We start from the raw sequence: 18,523 nt of genomic DNA, 5'->3' as shown, positions 1-18,523 counted from the left end.
GGGGCGGGGAAGGGGAGGGAACGCGTTGTGCGCATGCGTGTGCGCGGGGCGGGAGGGCACGGGGTGCCCTCGGGGAGTGACGGAATCGTGAGGGCTGGAAGGAAGGGACCTCTGGGGATCATCCAGCCCCACCTCACCTGGAGCGGGTGACACAGGAACGCCTCCAGGTGGGTTTGGAATGTCTCCAGAGAGGGGAAACTCCACGGCCTCCCTGGGCGGCCTGTTCTGTGCTCTGCCACCATCAGTGTAAAGAAATTGTTCCTCATGTTCAGGTGGAACTTCTTGTGTTTTAGTTTATGGCCATCGCTCCTTGTCCCGTCGCTAGGCACCGCTGAAAGGTCTCTGGTACCATCCTCTTGACACCCGCCTTCGAGTTATTTACATGCATTGATGAAGTCCCCTCTCAGTCTTCTCTGCACTAAACAGCTCCCTCAGCCTTTCCCCAGAATTGAGGTGCTCCAGTCCCCTAATCCTCTTTGTTGCCCTCTGCTAGACCTGCTCCAGGAGCTCTGTGTCTCTTGTCCTGAGGAGCCCAGAACTGGACACGGCTCTCCAGGTGATCCTCACCAGGGCCGAGTAGAGGGGCAGGATCACCTCCCTCGACCTGCTGGCTGCTCTCTTCCTGATGTGCCCCAGGAAAAGCATCCAGGGGGCTGGACGGGAAGGTGGTCGCAGGCTGTTTGTGTTCTTCAGAACACTTTGGAATGCAGGATGGAGGCAACACGTGGGTTGTCAGTCCCATTTGGTTTCCCTGTGTGATGTGTGTTTTCCCTGGAACTCCGTGCCTGGGATATCCAGCACACTGTGCCCGTGTGGAAGCCAAGTGTCCAGCCCCAGGAACACCCCAGGCAGTTTGCATGGGGGGGGGAGAGAAATGTGCTTGTTGGCAGCCTCATGTCGCCTCCTCTGCCAGCCAGGGGTGTCAAGAGAGGGTTGTTTTGCCAACCTGAGGTGGGACAAGGCAATGGAATGAGATGTAGGGGTTCTCAACAGAGACTAGAGAAGGATCCAGGCTTCTCACTGCCTTTCCTCAGCTGATGCCTTCTCCACTGCTCTGTCCATGTTATTCAAGTAGCTGGGATCCAGTTTTCGCAGAGCTGATCTCTGGGTTCTTTTGAGGGGCAGAGAGTTTGGATGTGGGCATACTGCACCCCCATGAGCGTTTTTAAATTGTGTTCCATTTGCACTGTAGAAGAGATGGGATTTAAGAAACAGTTTGGGTGCTTCAAATTCCTACAGCTGGTGAATTTCTCTTGGTCTCATTTCTTGGGAACGCACAGATTTATTGACTAAACTGGAAAAGCATGGAGATGGAAGAGCTTTGAGGAGTTGCAGTTTGGCTTGTTCAGCCATACAACCACATTTTCCATGGCAAGTCAATGTCTCTTAAGTAGCCAAGACTTAGCACTCTACGGGGTGAGTTTGTAAAAAGGATCCTGGTTGATGACCTTGATCAGCAGCTCCATGAGGTGACTTCCATTGACTTTGGATAAGGAACAATAAGTCATTGCCTCATCCATACACAGGACAGTTAATCTGTATTTGATATTTTACAATGTCCTGCAGGGAATCCAGACACAAGTCCAGACATCACACTTAGAAAGGCTTCTCTGTCCATTTCCCCCACAAAAAAAAAGGCTAAAGAATAGGTTTTACTGAGAACAATTCAGGCCAAGATGTTTTTTTTCACAAGGGGGTGATTTCATAGACATTAGTTGGGCGTCTGAAGGTGGAGATTTGGGAAGAGTTTTCCACTTGTCAGTCATTTTTTATGTGCAGTGTGTACTTCAGCCACTGCATGGTGACTGAAAGGCTCCCTTGGGAACTGCCTGAGTAGGAGCAAACCCTGCTTAAGTGGTGTGGAATGGTAATACAGAACAGCAGAGGGCTATTGAGCCTCATCTTTTTATAGGAGGGAGAGGGATGCACATTGTAGCAGAGGGGAAAAATCACCTCAATTCTAATATTGACCTCAGAAGTGCTGATGTCTCTGCACCTCACATGTGACAGAGATTGTCCTCTTTTTAGCACATGGATCAAGCTTCATTCACATTTTCTTTGTTTGATGTAAAATATTTCTTTCTCTTTAGTGCTTTCAGTTCCAAGGACTGGCAAGGCATTTGCAAATGCTTTTGAGGTAACTCTGGTGGAAGTGAATCTCTGATTACCCTGACAGCCAGGACAGCTCCACCCAGGATCTTGGGCAAAACAGCTCCAAAAAAGAAAGAAGAGTTGTTTCAGGTTCTTTTGACTTAAGACTTTGACTTAAGGCCTCTTTCAAACCCAGTACAAAATTGGTGCTTTTGGAGATGTTATCAGTTCTGTATCAGCTTTATGCTTTTTGGGTCAGCTTGGCTGAATCTCATTTACCTTTGAAGCTGACCTCAAGGCAATTTTAGCCTCTAGGTCAAACAAAATGTTGGCTGGAAGTCCCCATCTGGCAGTTGTCACTGTAAACTCTGTAGCTTTCAGTGTTGGCTTTTCTGTGGCTTCTGAGTGTTCACCAAAACCTTCTCATTGTAGTTGCCTTAAGGGCAGCTCAGAACATCTCCCTCCTGCCAGCCTGGGCTTGCTTCTAAAATGTTCTTCAATATTGATTTGATCTCTGAAGTTTCCTTTCAGTGTGGAAAGCTTCAGTTTTTCTCTGCCAGTTTTTCCCCACTGACTTATCTCTGCTGTTTTTTCCTCAGCGGCAGAGGGTAACGTGCAGGGAATTGGTGTGTCCTTCTGGCCAAGCTGCCTGGGCCCACGTCACTCCTCCATCATCAGCAAAGGCACCAGGTTTGCCAATCCTCAGCTTGTCACTGCCACCTGAGCCCTGGAAGAACTAAGGGGAGATCCTCAAGGTCTCTGGTGCTGCCTTGATCGGTGGTGGTGGGTGAAGTGAGCAGCAAGGCCTTTCAGCAAGCAACCATCTGGGGTGGAAGAAGTGCTTGCAGCCAAGGTTCATGATGGGGTGGCAGGGTTTGGGGAAGGGCTGGGGAAAATCTGGGGTGGATATGATCTAGGCTTATCTGTGAGATGGGAGGGCATCTCTGAACGACTGGAGGGTGGTCAGATGGTGTGACAACAGAAGTCCTGTTGGAACTCCTAGAAGAGGGAGGAAGTGATTACAGTCTATGCTGTGCTTGCAGAGGTGGAGTAGCAGCATGGAGGAGCAGGTGAGCCGGGCAGAACTGCCTGCAGCCTTGGACAGCACACTCACGGTCCCCAGGAGTGGGCTTCAGCACGCAGCTGTCACCTCCTATGGATACAAACTGCAGTGCCTCTGGTGAGGGTGCTGCTCCCCGGGAGAAGGGCTCTTCTCTGGGATGTGTGAGGTGTCTCTTAATGCTCTGCTCTCCATGTCTGCAGGATCCAGGTGAGGAAGATCGCCAGGGAGAGGGACAAGGCGAAGCTGGACTTGGAGAAGGCAGAGAGACGCTGCCTGCATCTTGGCAGGGAGCTGGACGAGCAGTACGTCGTTCTCAAGCACACCCAGAGCAAGCTCAAGTAGGAAGGGTCTTTCTGGTGGGGCTGGGAAGATGTGCCTGCAGCTTCTCCCTCCCATCCCAGTCTCCCTGTTAAATCTCCCACTTGTTTTGTCAACGTGCTAGTGGCAGAAAAATCCCTGAAGACCTTCCCCCACTATGGTTTCAGCATCCTTCCAACCAAGTTCTCATCTCCTGCTTTGTGCATGGTGAGGGAGGGTGTCTGTACCTCGTGACCGTCTGAGAACATGCTCCAGGTGCCCCAACCACGTTGCTTTCTTTCCCCAGGGATTTTCAGGCAGAAATAGAAGCAAAAGAGCTGCTTTTGCAGCAAGCAGTCAGTCACCAGGCAAAGCTGGAGGCTGATACACAGTTCCTTCAGGGCAAAGAGGCCAGCCTGCAAGGGAGACTGAACCACGTGATGAAGGTAAGTAAAACTGCCCTGGGTGAAACATCTTCACTTCTTCAGATGAGGCAAAGCAGAGGTGGTGACAAATATGGATGGTTTGTATTGCTTTTGCTGGGAAGGACAAGAATTTTATGCAGAAGAATCATCAGCCACATCCATACGATTGTATTAAACACAGAGCTTGTTCCCTTGCCATGACATTATTAAACCCCCATGTTGTTTGTTGGAAGTGGTTTGACCCTTGATAACACCTGGATACTCAATAGCTAAGGCTATGATTGTGCCAGGGACCATGCCAGAAGCAGAGATGATGGTGTCTGCATGCCTGGGATCATCCCAGTTCTGTTCATTGTAGAAGTACAGCTGGAGATAGCACAGGACTTGCTGCCTTTGTTTGTGATGGAAACCATAGTTTTGTGAAGCAGGGCTAGAGATGAGCCTGTGGGGCTGTCTAGTTCTTATTCTGCAAAACCCACTCCTATGCCTGTCCTTTGGAGAGATGAGCCTAACCCCAGCCCATGGGGTATCAACAGTGTGCTGTCCTGTTGTGGTTTAGGAATGGTACTGCCCAATTTAGTTCTCCCACAAGACTCTCCAAACCACACTGCTGCTCACTGCCTCTCCTCCATCTTCTGTCCCTTGGGTGGCTTTAGAGGAGAATTGGAGGCACAAAAGGCAGATATCGTGGGTTGAGATAAGAGCAATTTACAGGAAACAGCTATGAGATAAGAAAACAAACAGTAACAGCAACAATACTAATAACAAAAATGTGCGAAAGAGAGAGAGATTTACGTGCAAAATGCTCACCGAAGAGCCCAGCCCAACCTGCAGCCACTTTTCCTTTTCTCATTTTCTCACTGGAAGAAAGCCTTTCTCCATGAAACAGTCCCTTCCCACTGCCTGTGGCAATGGCATGATGTGGTGTAGAATAACATCTGGGCACCCTTCTGGCATGACTCCTGTCCTGTCTGGAACCAGGAGCTGTCCAATTCAGGGTCTTCTGGGAGCTGTGCTGTGTTTGCCATGCTGCCAGTTGTTTCACAGCTTCCTGCTGAAGGCCTGTGTGTGATGAACCCATCCTGCCATGTCAGGACCCACTGCATCAAGATCTCTGTTTTGTCAGCAGAACACAGAGCTGCAAAACAAGGTCACAGAGATGACTGAGAAACTGTCAGCCTCTGAGGAACTGGTGGTGGAGCTGCAGAAAGAACTCAACCACATTGTGAAGGAAAAGGTAACCTTTCTCTGTTGTAGTTAAATAGAAACTTTTCAGGAACTCGTCAAAAAATTGATCTTCCATATTTTGGCTCAGTTGTTATGGTCTCCCCCTCTGTGAGTTCTCCTGCACATTGATGACAACCTGGAAAGAAAAAAATGTTGGCTTTTAAGTTAGACCTTTTGAAGCTTGGGAAAAAAAAGGGTGAAGAAAGTTTGCAGTTTTAGAAAATTTTACAAATTTGCAGTGTTCAAGCGAAAAAATTTGAAGTTTGGTTTCCAGAAAAAAGAAAAGCTTTATTTTTCACAAGTATTGAAGTAAAGGGTGAGTTTTGGTATCTTCCACTCCTACAACTCACCTGGTAAAATGAAACTGGGGAAAGAAATGAGTCTGTGATCTTGTTAGCCAGGAAAGCTTGCCTGCCTGTAGTTGTTGTCTCTCACATGTGGAGAAAAATGTTTTTCCTCCTCTTTCTGCATCTGACTCATCCCACAGGTGACAATACGAACCCTTCTGTTGAATCTGTGGGTGTAGCACCATGACTTCAGTGATTTAGTAGAGCTTTTGGCTCTCCATTTGGAGAGGTGATAACTTTCTTGATGAGAGATGTTTCCCTGTGCTTGTGCAGCTGGGCCAGGTGGAGCCCCACAGCCCAGAGTTCCTGAGCCAGAGCGAACTCTTTGCCGAGATTGTCCTGGAGTACGAGCGGCAGTGCCAGGTACGCATGGGCAGTTCTCTAGCAGTCATTGTGAAAGTCCTGCTCTCCTCAGCACATCTGTTGGGCACTTTGGCCTGGGGGAGTGGAAGGAGGCAGCCCTGACCATGGTGCAGAGGAGAATCCCTCTTGCCTTGCTCGGAGGAGGCTGGAGACAGCTGTACCCTCAGTAAAGCAGCGTGTCTCCTTGCTCCTGCAGCCCTCCATGGGTTATTTCCCTTGCTGGGATTTTGGCAAGGGAGAGTAGGAGTGGATGGTAAATTCTTCCCTGCCTGCCACTCTGTAGCCATGGACTATTTTGTTTGGGAACCACGTAGCTCTGTCGATAAGGACAGACCACCTTGGGCTCTGTTGCATTTCTTCTTGAGCAGAAGGAGAAAGCTGTTCTCCTTATTTGGAAAGCATGTTAACAGTGAAATTCTTCTATCCTTTTGTTTTTCCCTTCCTTGTCCTTGCCCCCACTTGACAAACCCCTACAAAACTTGCTGCTGGACTCTGCTAGAGAGTCAAGGTGAGCCAGTCCAGGTATCTGGTGTGTATGTATGGTCCAGGAATTGGTGCTCTGTATGTTGTATTTCCTGCAGGGTAATGTGCTCCTTCCAGAGCTTTGGGCTGTCTGGGATGAGCACAACCTCTGTTTCCCTTCTCTCATTTTTAAGTGACTTGTGTATCTTGCATGTTGTGAGTTGCTGAGTGCTCTGTGCCTTGGCTCCCAAATCCTGTGCTTGTTATGTTGCCCGTTTGTTCCCAAGTGCTGTGTGTGGCTGGGGAACACCACTGAGTAGGGACAGTGACTTATCACATCCCTCCAGCAAGGGCTGAAATGTGCACTTTCATCAAAGTCGTTCCGTACACACATCAGACAGCCCCTCTTGAATCTGTAATTAAAGGCAAACACACTGGAGCACAATCCAGTGCAGCATTGCTCCAGGTGGCACCAGAGGGTTGAATATGCTCGGTGCTGCAATTTTTCTTCCTGTTGAGCAGCCCCAGAGTTGTCCATAAGAATGCTGATGGATGGAAAGGTTCGACCTTCAGGCTTCATCTGCCCCTGTGAAGGCACCCACTCGGGTTTATCCTTTACTCTTGTTGAGTGTTGTCAGCCCCCCGCCCTTCCTGTGTAGAATGGAGATGAAACAATCTGGGTTTGCATTTGTCTACCTCTCCTCAGTAATATTTATTAATTGGAAGTGTCCTAATTCATAGTCCCTTGCAACACATCAGTTTCCTGAGTGGCAGCATGTGGGAGGTAATTTGATGTCTGCTCAAAGTGGTCTGACCCCCAGTCCAGAAGAAGGCAGGATGCCTTGTGTGCTGTTGCTTCCAGTACGGGATGGAGGGTGTGAAGTGAAGCAAGCAGTTTTCCAGCTCCAGGCACCCACATGGAAGTGGCTCATTGCACTGGCGTGGTGGCTCATAACTCAGCGTTCAGCTGACTCCTTGCTGCAGGCTGGTGTTGGCACTGAGGTGGGATAAACTCCTGTTCTGGCCTCAGGGTGTCTCTGGCACCAGGAGACCAGCAGGACCTGTCTTCTGCTGTGCTTCCCATGGGATCAGCACCTTCTTGCTTCACTTTATTCCTTCTGCAACCTGGAAATGTTCCCTCCCAGAGCCCTGTGGGACTTGCTTCCCTGTTGCTTTGTGTGCATACAGTAGTGCTTGTTGCCTAGCTTGGATGCCCGCAGAGGTATCTTGAGGATGTAAATGCAAACCTCTGGGCCTGTACTGAGATCATGGTCTTTCTTATGTGTTGGATGCTAGCAATGATGGTTTAGGTCAGGAGGGTCTCAGGAAGGTGAGGCCTTTTGAGGTGTCTGCAAAAAACCCTGATATCGTGGCTTTTGCATGCAGGGCCAGTTGCTTTGAATTTTACAGTGTCTCCTGGTGATGGTCATGGTAATCTGGACTTGCATTTCTTCTGTGGCACTTCCAAATTCTTTCATGTCTGCATTTGCTTGGGAAGGAAGAAAAATCCCCCTGTGCTGGGGCTGGGGGAGGCCTCTGCTCTTTGTGGCTGGGCCTGAGAGCAGGAGGCTCTGAGTACACATGGCAGCTCCCACACCCTGGGGGGGCTTTGTAGCCACATCATGACCAGTCTTTGGTCTTTTCAGGTGCTGTATGACCAGAACAGGGCGCTGCGGAGGGAGCTGCAAAGGCTGCGTCTCCAGCTCCAGGAGAGCAGGGCTGTGACGGGGCTGCCAGCAAGAGGTAATGTGCTCCAGGGTTCAGTGCCTCTCCATCTTCTCAGCAGGAACAGAGTTCCCTCCGGATTGACTTTTACATGGGAGTGTGGGGTGGCTTGTGCCTGAACTGCCACTGCAGGTTCTGGTACTGGGCAGTCGTGGGAGGGAAGAAGAGGAAATTGGGTGGTGGGGAGGAGGGAAAGAGGCGTTCCCAACTCGAGAGCTGGTGATGGTAACCTGTGGACTAGGCAGCTAGGAGTGAACAGGCAGATTTTCACTGTTGAGGATGTTAGGGAAACACAATATAATAAAGAGGAAGTAGCCAACCAAACTGTGGCTCGGGAGATTCAAGTTGAGCATTAGATAAAAGCTTCTTGCCGAGAGGAGTGATGTAGCCCTGGGACCCATGAGATGGATGGGGAATCTCCATCTTTTGGGGTTGTGTGGACTTGACTGGATGAAGCTGCAGCCGTTCTTATCAGTCCTGTCTTGTAGGCCTGTCCTTACAGGGCTCCTCTCTGCCAGAATGCCCCTCTCCAAGCCCTCTCGTTCCTACTTCTACATATACAGAGATGTCACTCCCAGTGGAGCAGCTGCAGGAGCTGAAAGTGCAGCTGGAAACCAAGGTGAGTGGGGTGGAGGGAAATGTCCTGACTTCTTGGTAAGCACAACTGCTACAGCATGACTGATGAGGCATCTGCTCCAGGAGGGTTGCTGGAGAGAGAGTTCAGGCTGGGAAGCAGCACGGTACCCCAACACTTGGCTGGGATTATTCCATGTGCATCTCCAGCCTGTCTTAGCTGGTAGGAGCGTCTGGAGCCCTTGCTGGCTGGCAAAGGCTTTGTAGAAATCTCTGTCACCTTGCAAAATGTTTGTGTGGGTCTTGTGGAGAACCAGAGATTACCTGGTGTAGCTATCACAGTAAAACCAGCAACAGGACCAAGAGGAGAAGCAGCCAGGTGTCTCCTGAGGGTGTATCAGAGCCCTGTTGCCCTGGGCTTGCAGCACACTTTAACCCACTTGCCCTAAGGTGACAGTGTGAGCCCAGCCCTCTTTAGACAGCTTTAGAGTGCTCATGTAAGAGGCCTCAGTTTCCACATTTACTCCTCTTTTTGCTGCTGAACTGAGAGGTCAGTGGTGCTTGCTGGATTTCTGTTGCAGCACTGCAAGAGTAAATTCTAAACTGCCACACAGGTGTCAGAACAGTTCAAGGAGCACAAAGCTGCTTACAGATGCTCTGCCTGCTTCACAATCCTGCCTTTGTGCTCATCAAATCCTGGAGTTTCTAGTGTTTACAGGGCAGCCGTGGGGAGCAGCAGCTACCCACCACCACATCTTGGCAAGGGACCACTCTGCAGTGGAGGGAGGATGTGAGGAGCAGTGGCAGATGATGCCCTGGCCTCTCCCTTCTCCTCTCTGAAGTTCCTTGTAAACAAGGAGAAAGGGGAGAACTGTGCTGTTTGCTGGAAAGAAATGGGACCCACTGGTACCTGCCTGTTAGAGTCTTCTGTGTGAGACTGATTGTTGCCCTAAGTTCAGCAGGGACCAGAACTGCCTGAAGAGTGTCCCCTCTTGAGAGGGACCAATAAATCAACTTGTATTAGAGCTAATGGAGGAGAGGGGAGCTCTCAGGAGCATGGTGCTAATATCCAAATCCTGTCTCCTTCCAACAGATAAACTACTACAAGGAACAACTAGAGTTAATGCAGAAAAACTTTGAGAGAGAGAAGAAGGACAGTGAGGAAAGCTTCAAGGCTGAGATGCACAAGATGGAAGATCAGAAGAGAGACCTGGAAGAAACAGTTGCAAAGTACTGGGCTGTAATTAGTAGCCTGAAAGAGCAAAAGCATATGTGGAGTCTGGAGCTGGAGGAGAGGTTTGAGGTGGAGCAGGCCAGGGTGGGACAGCCCCACACTGAAGACATTTGCCATCCAGGGCAGCAGCTGGACCAGGAGGGAGAAGAACTGAGGACACAGCAGCACCAGGACAGATTGAGCCTGAGGTCTGGCACTGTGCTCTTTCTGGGGCTAAGCAGGAGATTAGGGGTGCATCCCCTGCTCGTACCAGAGTAGGTTGGGCTGATTCCTCACGAGGCTGGAGAGCTGCTTTAATTTGGAAGAAAATCTGGGCAGTATTGCAGGGCTGCAGCTGCTCGAAGCAAGACATCGAAACTCCCCTTACATGAGTGCTTTTATTTCAAGACTTTAGGTTTCCCTGCATGTTCTACAAGCTTGTGTCAGAGGCAGTGCCCAAGCAAAGACTGTATCTCAAAATACTGAGAGATACAAGAGAGCTTTCATTAGTGTTTTCTTATTATCTCTCTCTTTCTTGGTCCTTCAACAAACCTGCCTCTGCTTGCTATATCATCACAACTTGTTATCTTAAAAGCAGCAAAAAATGTCTTGAATTTCTCTATATAGTTAAAACAGACTGGCTGGTGAAAGAGCGAGGCTGTCACTAAATGACTGTTTATCTTCCCTTCCTGTGCTTGTGGTGCCAGTTCTGCAACATCCCCAGGGGCCAGAGTGGCCTTGCAGAGGAGACTGGAGAGGAATTGGCAGGAAACTGCCTGTCCATGCCTGCTCCTTCCTGCTTTCCAGCAGACCCCCCCAGTGTCCCCAGGCTTTCCTCCTGCCTCTTCCCTGCTGTGTCTCCCTTCAGGAGCAGAGTTCCCCTGGGCAATACAGAAACAGAGGTTTTTGCTAGGGCCATTATTCCTCTTTAGGGCTGAGATATGAGGTAGATGAGGAGAAAGGAGGTGATGGCTGAAGTCTGTGGTAGACCAGGCAAACAAAGCCAAATAATAGGAATACAAGTAATTTAAGCTGTGTTACCACCATCTCTGGTGATGGTGGTAGATGGACTGACTACAGTGGGGAGCTTTCAGAGTTGTTGGAAAAGATGTGATGGGTGTGTCTGAGAGGTGCAAAATAGTTGAGAACTTTCTGTAAGGTTTAACTAATTGCCTTGACTTTGCAACAAACAGAAAACTTTGTATTGCATCTCCAGCAAACCTGCATTCTGGGGCTGGCTGAGATTTCCAGGCTGTGGTGTCAAACCCAAGCCAGCAAAGTGTTTTTTATCTTTAGGAAAGATGCAGAGGCTGAGCATAACCAAGAGCTGTCATGGAGTGAATGCCAGCATGAGGACAGCTGTAAGGCTTTATTGCAGCAACACTAGTGTGAGAGGAGGTGATTTCCCAACAATAAAGGCTCCAAGGTGAGACCTTCAAGAGCAGCGTGCCCAGGAGAGGCAACAGTGTAATTGTAAGGAAAAAGACAGTCTCTGTGGAAGCAGAGTCAGCTAAAGTTGTAAGAGGTGGTTAATGAGGAACAGGCCAAAATGTGTGAGATGCTTGAGCAGAAAAATATTAGAAAAGGCACTAGGATGAAATGGGAGTACTGCAGAGTCCATGGAGCTGAGTGCTCTGGTGTTGGAACAGACAGAGTGTCTGGAGACTTGTCCTCTGGGGGGAAAGGAGCAGGTCCACAAGACTCAGATGAGCAGGTAGACCAAAATGTCCTGTTGCACATAAGGAACAGAGAAGAAATGAAAGATTGTGTGATGGATGGACCAGTGCAGATGTCTGTTGCAGCAAATGGCCTGCTCAGTCTAGAAGCTGGTGCCAAAGTGGAAAGTATTTATCAGGGAGAAATGGAATCTTGATAGACAAGGGGATGTGCTTGGGAAGAAGGCAGAGAGAGCAAAGTTAAAAGGTATGCTTTCACACAGCAGACAGAGCAGCATCTCAGGACATGAGACAGACTTGATCTGGATGGCAAGAACAGGAGAAGAAAGCTCTGGGAGACAGAATGGTGTAGCAGCACAGGAGGAAATATGACATTCTGGCTGTCAAAATGGAACTAGAGAGGGAAAGAAAGGACTAGGTTGCAACTGGAGCTGATGCAGCTCAAAGATGTCGTCTACCAGTTGGAAAATGAACCCAGAGCTCAGGAGAGTGTCAGGTTGGAGTGCAATCCTGTATGGAACTGGTGTTTAGCAGTAGCTATTGGATAGGACTGTCTGTTTAAAACAGGATTGAGCCTCCTTCCCACAAGTGCCAGTATTCATAGACTCCTGGGAGACTGGAAGTACCAATAGAAGTGGAAGGATGATGAGCCTTGGATTTGGGGTCATAGCTGTTGTGTCAAGCAAGCTGAGTTCTCCAGACATGGCTTTATTGCAGTTGAGGGGTTGGACTCACCACCTGGTGATCCTGTAATTAAGTCTTGGTGTGTCTTGATGAGCCAAATCGCTTTGTTTCCACTCCTTGGCAAGACTGCAAAATAATTTTAGCCAGCTGGAAGGCGCACAAATTCAGAGTCTGATGCTCTTTGTCCTTATTCCTCTTTATTTCCCTTCCTTTGAAGTCCTGCTCCTTCTCTACCATTGTCTCTTGGTTGTCCCCACATGTTTTGCCTGAGTTACTGGATGGTTGTTTTTCAGATTTCTTTTATTTCTTGCTGTCCTTGGAAACCAAATGGGAATAGACCAGGGAGCCAGCATAGAATGCCAAGAGTAAACAGGGCTTTTGCATGGTTTTTTCACTCTGCTGTCTTTCCCTGCAAGGGAGACCTGTGCTGGCTGCTGGAGAGCAGCTTGTTGAAGAGTCAGCTTGGAAGACTCCAGCAGGAACTGAGGCTAGCAAAGAAGGGCAGTGAACACTGTGAGTAAGAGAAGAGACAGCTGCAGGAGGGTGGCAAATAGGTGGATAAAAGGAACAGCCACTCAGGTGCATTTACCAGATTTCAGCTGGCTCAACCTGCCTTCTGTTTTCTTATTTCTGAGCAAGCCAGCACTTGCGTGCCCTTTGCTGCACACAAAAGCAGACAGTGCTGAGATGGGCTTGGCCAGAGCACAGGGCCAGAGCCAGGTTTTGGGGAGGCTGTGGAGATGGGTATGTGTGGGAGGAAGGGTTGTGTAGCTTCTTTGCTACACAAATGTTTTGGCCAGTGGCCTGTTTCTGCCTTAGGAAGCTTGAGGTAGGTACTGAGGTCACTCACCGAGCCATAAATTTGAGGAGAGACAGGTTGCTGGTGTGGATGATATCAAGAGTCTGTTAATCTGTCTCTCCTACTGTTCTTCATCCCATGATTTTTAGGCCTCTGACAGTGTTGCAAGACTTTGGATGTCCCCAGCTCTCTGCCCTGGGCTGGGCTGAGTCACCTGTTGGTGCAGAGACACCTGACTCACTCCTGAATCAATGCAGGACCATATCTGTTTTTGCTTGGCTTTGCTTCCTGTTGCAGGCCAAAACCAGATGTAGGACTACCCAAAACAGGGCCCTCCTCTGGGGAGCTGTGGTTTGCTGCTCTCTGGCCTGAAGCTGATTGTATCCCTCTTCCCAACAGGAAACACATGAACAAGTTGGGCAGAGAGAAGGTGGAGGAGCTGTCTGAAATAGCAGAGTTAACAGCGTTGGTAAGAGGCCATGAACACTGACAGGCTCTTGACTGAAGGATTTAGGAGGACAAAAACTGCACGTGCTCATAGAGGAGAACAAAAATGTTTGTTTCAAACATTCAAACCCAGTCTTGCTTTGAAGAACCAACTTCATCTTATAACTTGTCAAGTAGAGAAAACCTGTGTGCCAAAAGCCAGTGAAGGTCTTACAGAAGGGAAAGCATTGCTACAAAGTCTCTGATGAGGTTGACTTTACTTACTTGCAGTCTTTCTCCCAGAGGTTTTGCTGACTCCCAGTCTCAAACCCACAAGCTCAAAGGCCTTTGGACATGTGCACACAAGGCCTGGCCAGGATTTTTTGTATGCAATGTGAACAAGGCAGGCAGGCTTTTAAGTTCTCGACTCTGTTCCTGGGATACCTCATGACTTGGAACCACAACCCGTTTTTTTGCATGTCTTTCCCACCCTTCAGGGCCATCAGCTGCAGCAGGGTGGCCTTTGCTGGCCCTTGCTGGCTTCAGCTTCCAATAACCTGCTGCCCATTGCCTGCTTTTCCTCCCTTGGAATTGCCCATTTTCCTGTGAGGACAGCAGAGGAATGGGATCTTGCCACCCTGCTGTTAGATGCAGGCTTGCTGACGTTATCTCTGCTGTGGTCTGGTCAGAACACGGGTCAGAAACTGCACCTTGCTCAACATTACTGCAAGGGAAGGTGTCCTAGGGGTAACACTTGGGGGACGGTGCCCTTTAGTGTCAATGTGGGCTGTTCTTGTAGCCCCTACTCTCCTTTTTTGTCTGTACTTTCACATGTGCACATGGATACATTTCCATTCATACTCTATTCTTACTAATTTTAATATTTCTCTTACACACCCATACAGTTCTGTGTCCCCTTCCCCCTCAGTGACCTCTCCCACGGCTGTCAGCTGTGCAGGTTTCCTTATTTAGGAATGCTGTGCTGCTGGGCCTTGGTCAGGCTGGGACATGAGGACACTTGTCCTGAGTGCCCACAAGGCCCTGGAGCAGCGTCCCTGGGTGAGAACCCAGCAGGGGCAGTGTGGGACAGATTAGGTGTCTGTTGCCTCTGTTCCCACCCCAAGCCTCTGTGCATGATTTGTTTTTTTTTTCCAACCTTTTCCAGAGCGAGAAGAGCAAAGAGGAGGTCTCCCACCCAAATGTCAAGGTGCATCAGCTGGGCTGTGAACTCACTGGGCGCAAGGCTGGTCACAGTGCTGGCCCTGGCAGTGCCCAGCTGCAGAGCCAGAGGCTTGCAGAGGCTGAGTGGCCACGAGGAGCAGAGGTGGCTGCAAGGCTGGAACACCACCAGAAGCATGCAGCATGTTGGATGGAGATGGAGCTGCTCCAACAGCAGCTGAAGGCCTCGCAGGAGAAGGTGGGTGTCCTTCAGTTGGTGGCAGGGTGCTGAGTGGTCCCTGTGATCGCTGGTATTGCCCTGCTGGGGGCTGTGTTGGACACCTTCCCCAGTCAGAAAAAACTTGTCCTGTTCCTCTTTGTGGGGGACAAAGGATTCTCCCTCCTGCTTAAATATGTCTGAAGCCAGTTCAGGTGCAGCTGGGGACAGGTCCTTGCTGCCTGTGATGTCCCCTCTGTCCTTGTCCTGTGCAGGCTGGCTGGGCACAGGGGATGGAGGCTGAGTGGAGGTGGCTCACACAGGGGTGCCAGGAGCTGTGGTTCCCCATGGCTCAGCTGGCAGAGGAGCTGGGGGAGTGGCAGGATCAGGTAGGGGGTGGACAGGGTTGACAGCAGCCAGACAGGCCTTGTCTGAGGGGAAGGGAAATGTGATCAGAGCAGGGGAACTAGGATCACCAGGATAGAGAGAAGATAGCCAGTGTGAGAAACCTTCAGATGTGTTACTATCCCTCTCCTGCATTCTACCCTGTGGACAGGCTCAGGGACTGGCTTTCCAAAGTACAGCTTACCCATGTCAGCCACCCCTGGATAGCCCTAGTGCAAAGTGGGACCAGACCTGCTTCCCACTACCAGGTTTGCCCTTTGCTGGTGGCAGAAAGCAGAACATATGTAGTACAGGACATGTAGTACATGCCAGCTTGCCTGGGATATATCCAAGAACCCAGGTGAGCAGCCCCCTCTGTCTCTTGCCATTGTGGCCCTTCGTGCTGGGATTTCCTCCCAGAGGAGCCCTCCAGCAACTCCTGCTCCTTGCTGCTCAGCAAAGGGTCTCTGTTTATCCACCTGCAGCTCTTGGTGCTCTCAGTCCCTTGCTTTGCAGGCTGCCCAGTAAGCACCACTCCCTTGGTCCTGCAGGGTACTGAGGGTGGGCTGAGGGTGCTACCTAACCTCTTCTCTCACCCACAGCACACCCTGAGCCTGTCCCATTGTTGGCTCAGAGCTGTAACCAGCTATCCACCTGTCTGTGTTTACAGCTTTTAGAAGCCAAAGCAAGCCTGAGCCTGGCCCAAACCCAGCACGCTCTGCAGTTGCAGCAGGCCAAGGCCCAGATGAACAACATGGTGTCAAAGCAGCAGTTTGAGCAGCTGCAAACCACCTTGAGAGAGGAACAGTGCAAGATTCAGCAGCTCCAGGAAAGCCTCCACCAGCAGGCTGAGCAAACATGCAGGCAGCTGGTCAGGACCCAGGTAAGCAGGTAATTATGGGAGCTCAGTCAAGGGTACTGTGAAGGGAACACTGCTGTCCTGGCAGCCTGGAAGGCAGCTGTGGTTGAAGGCACCAGAGGTTTGAGTAGAAGATGCAATATATAAAGAACCCCCATGGAAAATGCACTTACCTTCAAATTCAGCTGCAACTTTTAATTCCTCATGAAACCAGTCACTGCTCTGCACTCAAACATGAGCCCTCCCCACTCATACCCCAGACCAGGTATCTACCTTGTGCCTAGAGGAGCAGGAGTTATCCAGGGAGAGACTCTCTTGGCTCAGACTGGGAAAAAAAAAGTTTGAGCCCTCTGTGTGGAGTTCACAGAGTGGGGTGGTTTTATCTCTGGGGCACTGGGCAATGAGGTGTTGGGTTTTTGTGAGTTTGTCTTGTGACAAACTGGGCAAAGATATAACAAATTATAACATAAGGAATTATAACGAGCAGACACAAAAACTGCATTGAAGGAAACTATGTCTCTCCCTGGGCTTTTCTGGACATGCCTGGGAGAGGGGAGGCCATTGGCTTGTTTTTATAGAAAACACTGCTGGGAAATCTGTGCCTTGTCTTAAAATTTGTCAGGTGCAGACCTGCTCTAGACACCTTTTCTACTGCTCTTTGCATCCTGCACCTCACGTGTTCCTCCCCTGCTCTCCTTCAGGGGGTGTGAAGGTCCAGGGCCCTGGGGAAATGTACAGTCCAGGGTTGCCAGAGGCCAAGGGAGTGCTAGGACAACCCAACAACAGGCTTTCTTGCCCACTGCAGGCAGAACACGAGCACCTGCTGCAGGCAGCTGTGGAGCAGGCAGAGGGGCTGGAACACAGCCTGAGGAGTGCTGAGGCTATGCTGGCAGAGAGGGCAGCTCAGCTCAGAGACGCCCAGGTGAGTGCAAGAGGGGTTAGTGCTGCGTGTTCCTCCCTGTCTGGTACCCCTGCATGGCATGCTGAACCTGAAGCCTCCTGTCCCTTCTGTAGGCCCAACTCTCCAGGAACAAACTGCTGATCGAAGACCTCCGTGGGAAGAACAGGGGGTTTGCAGTGGCCCTGCAGGCTGCTCAACTGAAGCAGAAGAGCACGGAGGAGAAGAACCAGCTGTTGGAGGAGCAAGCCTCAGCTCTGAAGCAGCTTATCGGAAAAATCACACCAGCATCTCTGAGTGGGTGATGGGACACCTTCAGTGGCAGTCCTGCCCCTGGTCCTGGCTGGGGTTGGTCAGGTGCAGAAGGGGAGGTATGGCTGAGGTGGGAAATCAGCCTTGTCCTCTCTGGTCTTGTCAGGATGTTCCTGCGTAGAAAATAGATAATGGAGAACCCAGACCTTTAAGGAAGTTTGTCCTGTGGATAGCTGAATTTTCCAACTGAAAGCACCAGCTTTGCTGCGTTTCTCAGTGGCAGAGTGTGCTGTTATAAGTCAGGTCTGTCTCAGGGCAGCCATCCCACAGGATTTTCTTGAACTCCAGCAGTGTTTGGTGGTGATGCAGATGCTCCCTCTCTGTGGAGGGTTGATGTTGAGGCCACACTGTTATGGCTGGAAAGCCAGGGCAGAAGGGCTTGCAAGCTCCTGTGTTTGGCTCACTCTGATCAGGAAAGCTGTGTGGTGGCATTAAAATGTTTGTAATATTACAGCACTTCCTGCCATCTCCAGTCTGCTCTCTATTTCAGTAACCTTCCCCAACTGTTGCTGAACTTTCATTCCCTACAGCTCCTCTTGGGCTCTAGGAGCCTGGCCCTCCTACAGCCTGAGCCTAGGATCCAAAGCCAACCAGACTGTTGCCTCTGCAGAGAGCAGGACAGAGGGACTGAGGGTAGAGCCTTTTTTCAGTTTGAGCCTCTGTCCTGGTTAGAACGGCTGGGACCAATTCATCCCTGGATGGGTGTAACCCAAAACTGTGTATTCTATAGCCTCCATGCCATTTCCCAAAAACTGCTGTCAGTAGAGGCCTGCAAGGTGGGAAGATGTTCCTGTACCCTTTTATGGAATTCCCTGCTCTGATATCCTTATATGGAATTCCCCGCTCTGATAAGAGGGACTGAGCATCCGCATGCCCTTTTATGGAATTCCCTACTCTGAGGGAGGGACTGAGCACTCCCGCCTGAACTGGAGAGTATATAACTGGGAGTTTCAGAGCCTTGGAGCTCTCTCTCGTGGGACCCAGAGGAAGACAGCAGACCACCGCTGCTCCCAACCAGGCTGAGACCACCACCCTCAACTGGACTGCAATCACCACTTCTGACCAGACTGCAGCAGCTCTCCCACCAGCAGGTTTTATCCCCTCTCCCTTTGCTTTGGACTCGGGGGGTGGGCCAAGGTACACCACTTTTGTTCATACCCCAGGGTGCTGGGTTTGTACATTTGGGTTTTGTGGGTTAAAACCAATTGTCTGTCTGTATACTTGTACTTATTGCATTATTTTAATAAATTGTTATTCTGACTTATAAATCTCTCTTTTGAATTGAGTTCATTTTGCCTTGCTGGTTAACTTTTAAACCAGCACA

At 50.1% G+C, this 18,523-nt stretch overlaps 1 protein-coding gene across 10 annotated transcripts; it reads left to right on the top strand.

Moving 5' to 3' along the window:
- Positions 1-57: 57 nt before the first annotated feature.
- On the top strand, positions 58-17,665 carry LOC113974143 (ninein-like protein). 10 transcript variants are annotated; one of them, XM_027697009.1, is made up of 16 exons: positions 58-167; positions 2,691-2,781; positions 3,135-3,271; positions 3,355-3,492; positions 3,759-3,897; positions 5,003-5,113; positions 5,724-5,813; positions 6,313-6,321; positions 7,922-8,018; positions 8,489-8,619; positions 9,667-9,995; positions 13,345-13,414; positions 14,537-14,788; positions 15,801-16,013; positions 16,795-16,911; positions 17,004-17,665. In XM_027697009.1, the coding sequence occupies exons 3-16, from the start codon at positions 3,150-3,152 to the stop codon at positions 17,190-17,192; spliced, it is 2,007 nt and encodes a 668-aa protein (XP_027552810.1). In that variant the 5' UTR covers positions 58-167; positions 2,691-2,781; positions 3,135-3,149; the 3' UTR covers positions 17,193-17,665. The 10 variants fall into 10 exon arrangements, 9 of the variants coding, with proteins under 9 accessions (XP_027552810.1, XP_027552812.1, XP_027552811.1 ...); XM_027697011.1 differs by having other exon boundaries at positions 2,691-2,846; XM_027697010.1 differs by having other exon boundaries at positions 2,691-2,944.
- Positions 17,666-18,523: the final 858 nt, after the last annotated feature.

The sequence above is a fragment of the Neopelma chrysocephalum genome, unplaced genomic scaffold (assembly GCF_003984885.1).
Source record: "Neopelma chrysocephalum unplaced genomic scaffold, ASM398488v2 Primary Assembly neopelma1_117, whole genome shotgun sequence".
NCBI lineage: Eukaryota > Metazoa > Chordata > Aves > Passeriformes > Pipridae > Neopelma > Neopelma chrysocephalum.
This window is presented reverse-complemented; position numbering and strand designations above follow the sequence as displayed.

What these genes read in the sequence shown, in the direction of transcription:
- LOC113974143 (XM_027697005.1), top strand. Translation starts at nt 3,120, where the DNA reads ATGCTGTGCTTGCAGAGGTGGAGTAGCAGCATGGAGGAGCAGGTGAGC. An exon ending in ACCACATTGTGAAGGAAAAG is followed by an intron (nt 5,114 to 5,723) that starts GTAACCTTTCTC and finishes GTGCTTGTGCAG; the next exon opens with CTGGGCCAGGTGGAGCCCCA. An exon ending in AAGTGCAGCTGGAAACCAAG is followed by an intron (nt 8,620 to 9,666) that starts GTGAGTGGGGTG and finishes TCCTTCCAACAG; the next exon opens with ATAAACTACTACAAGGAACA.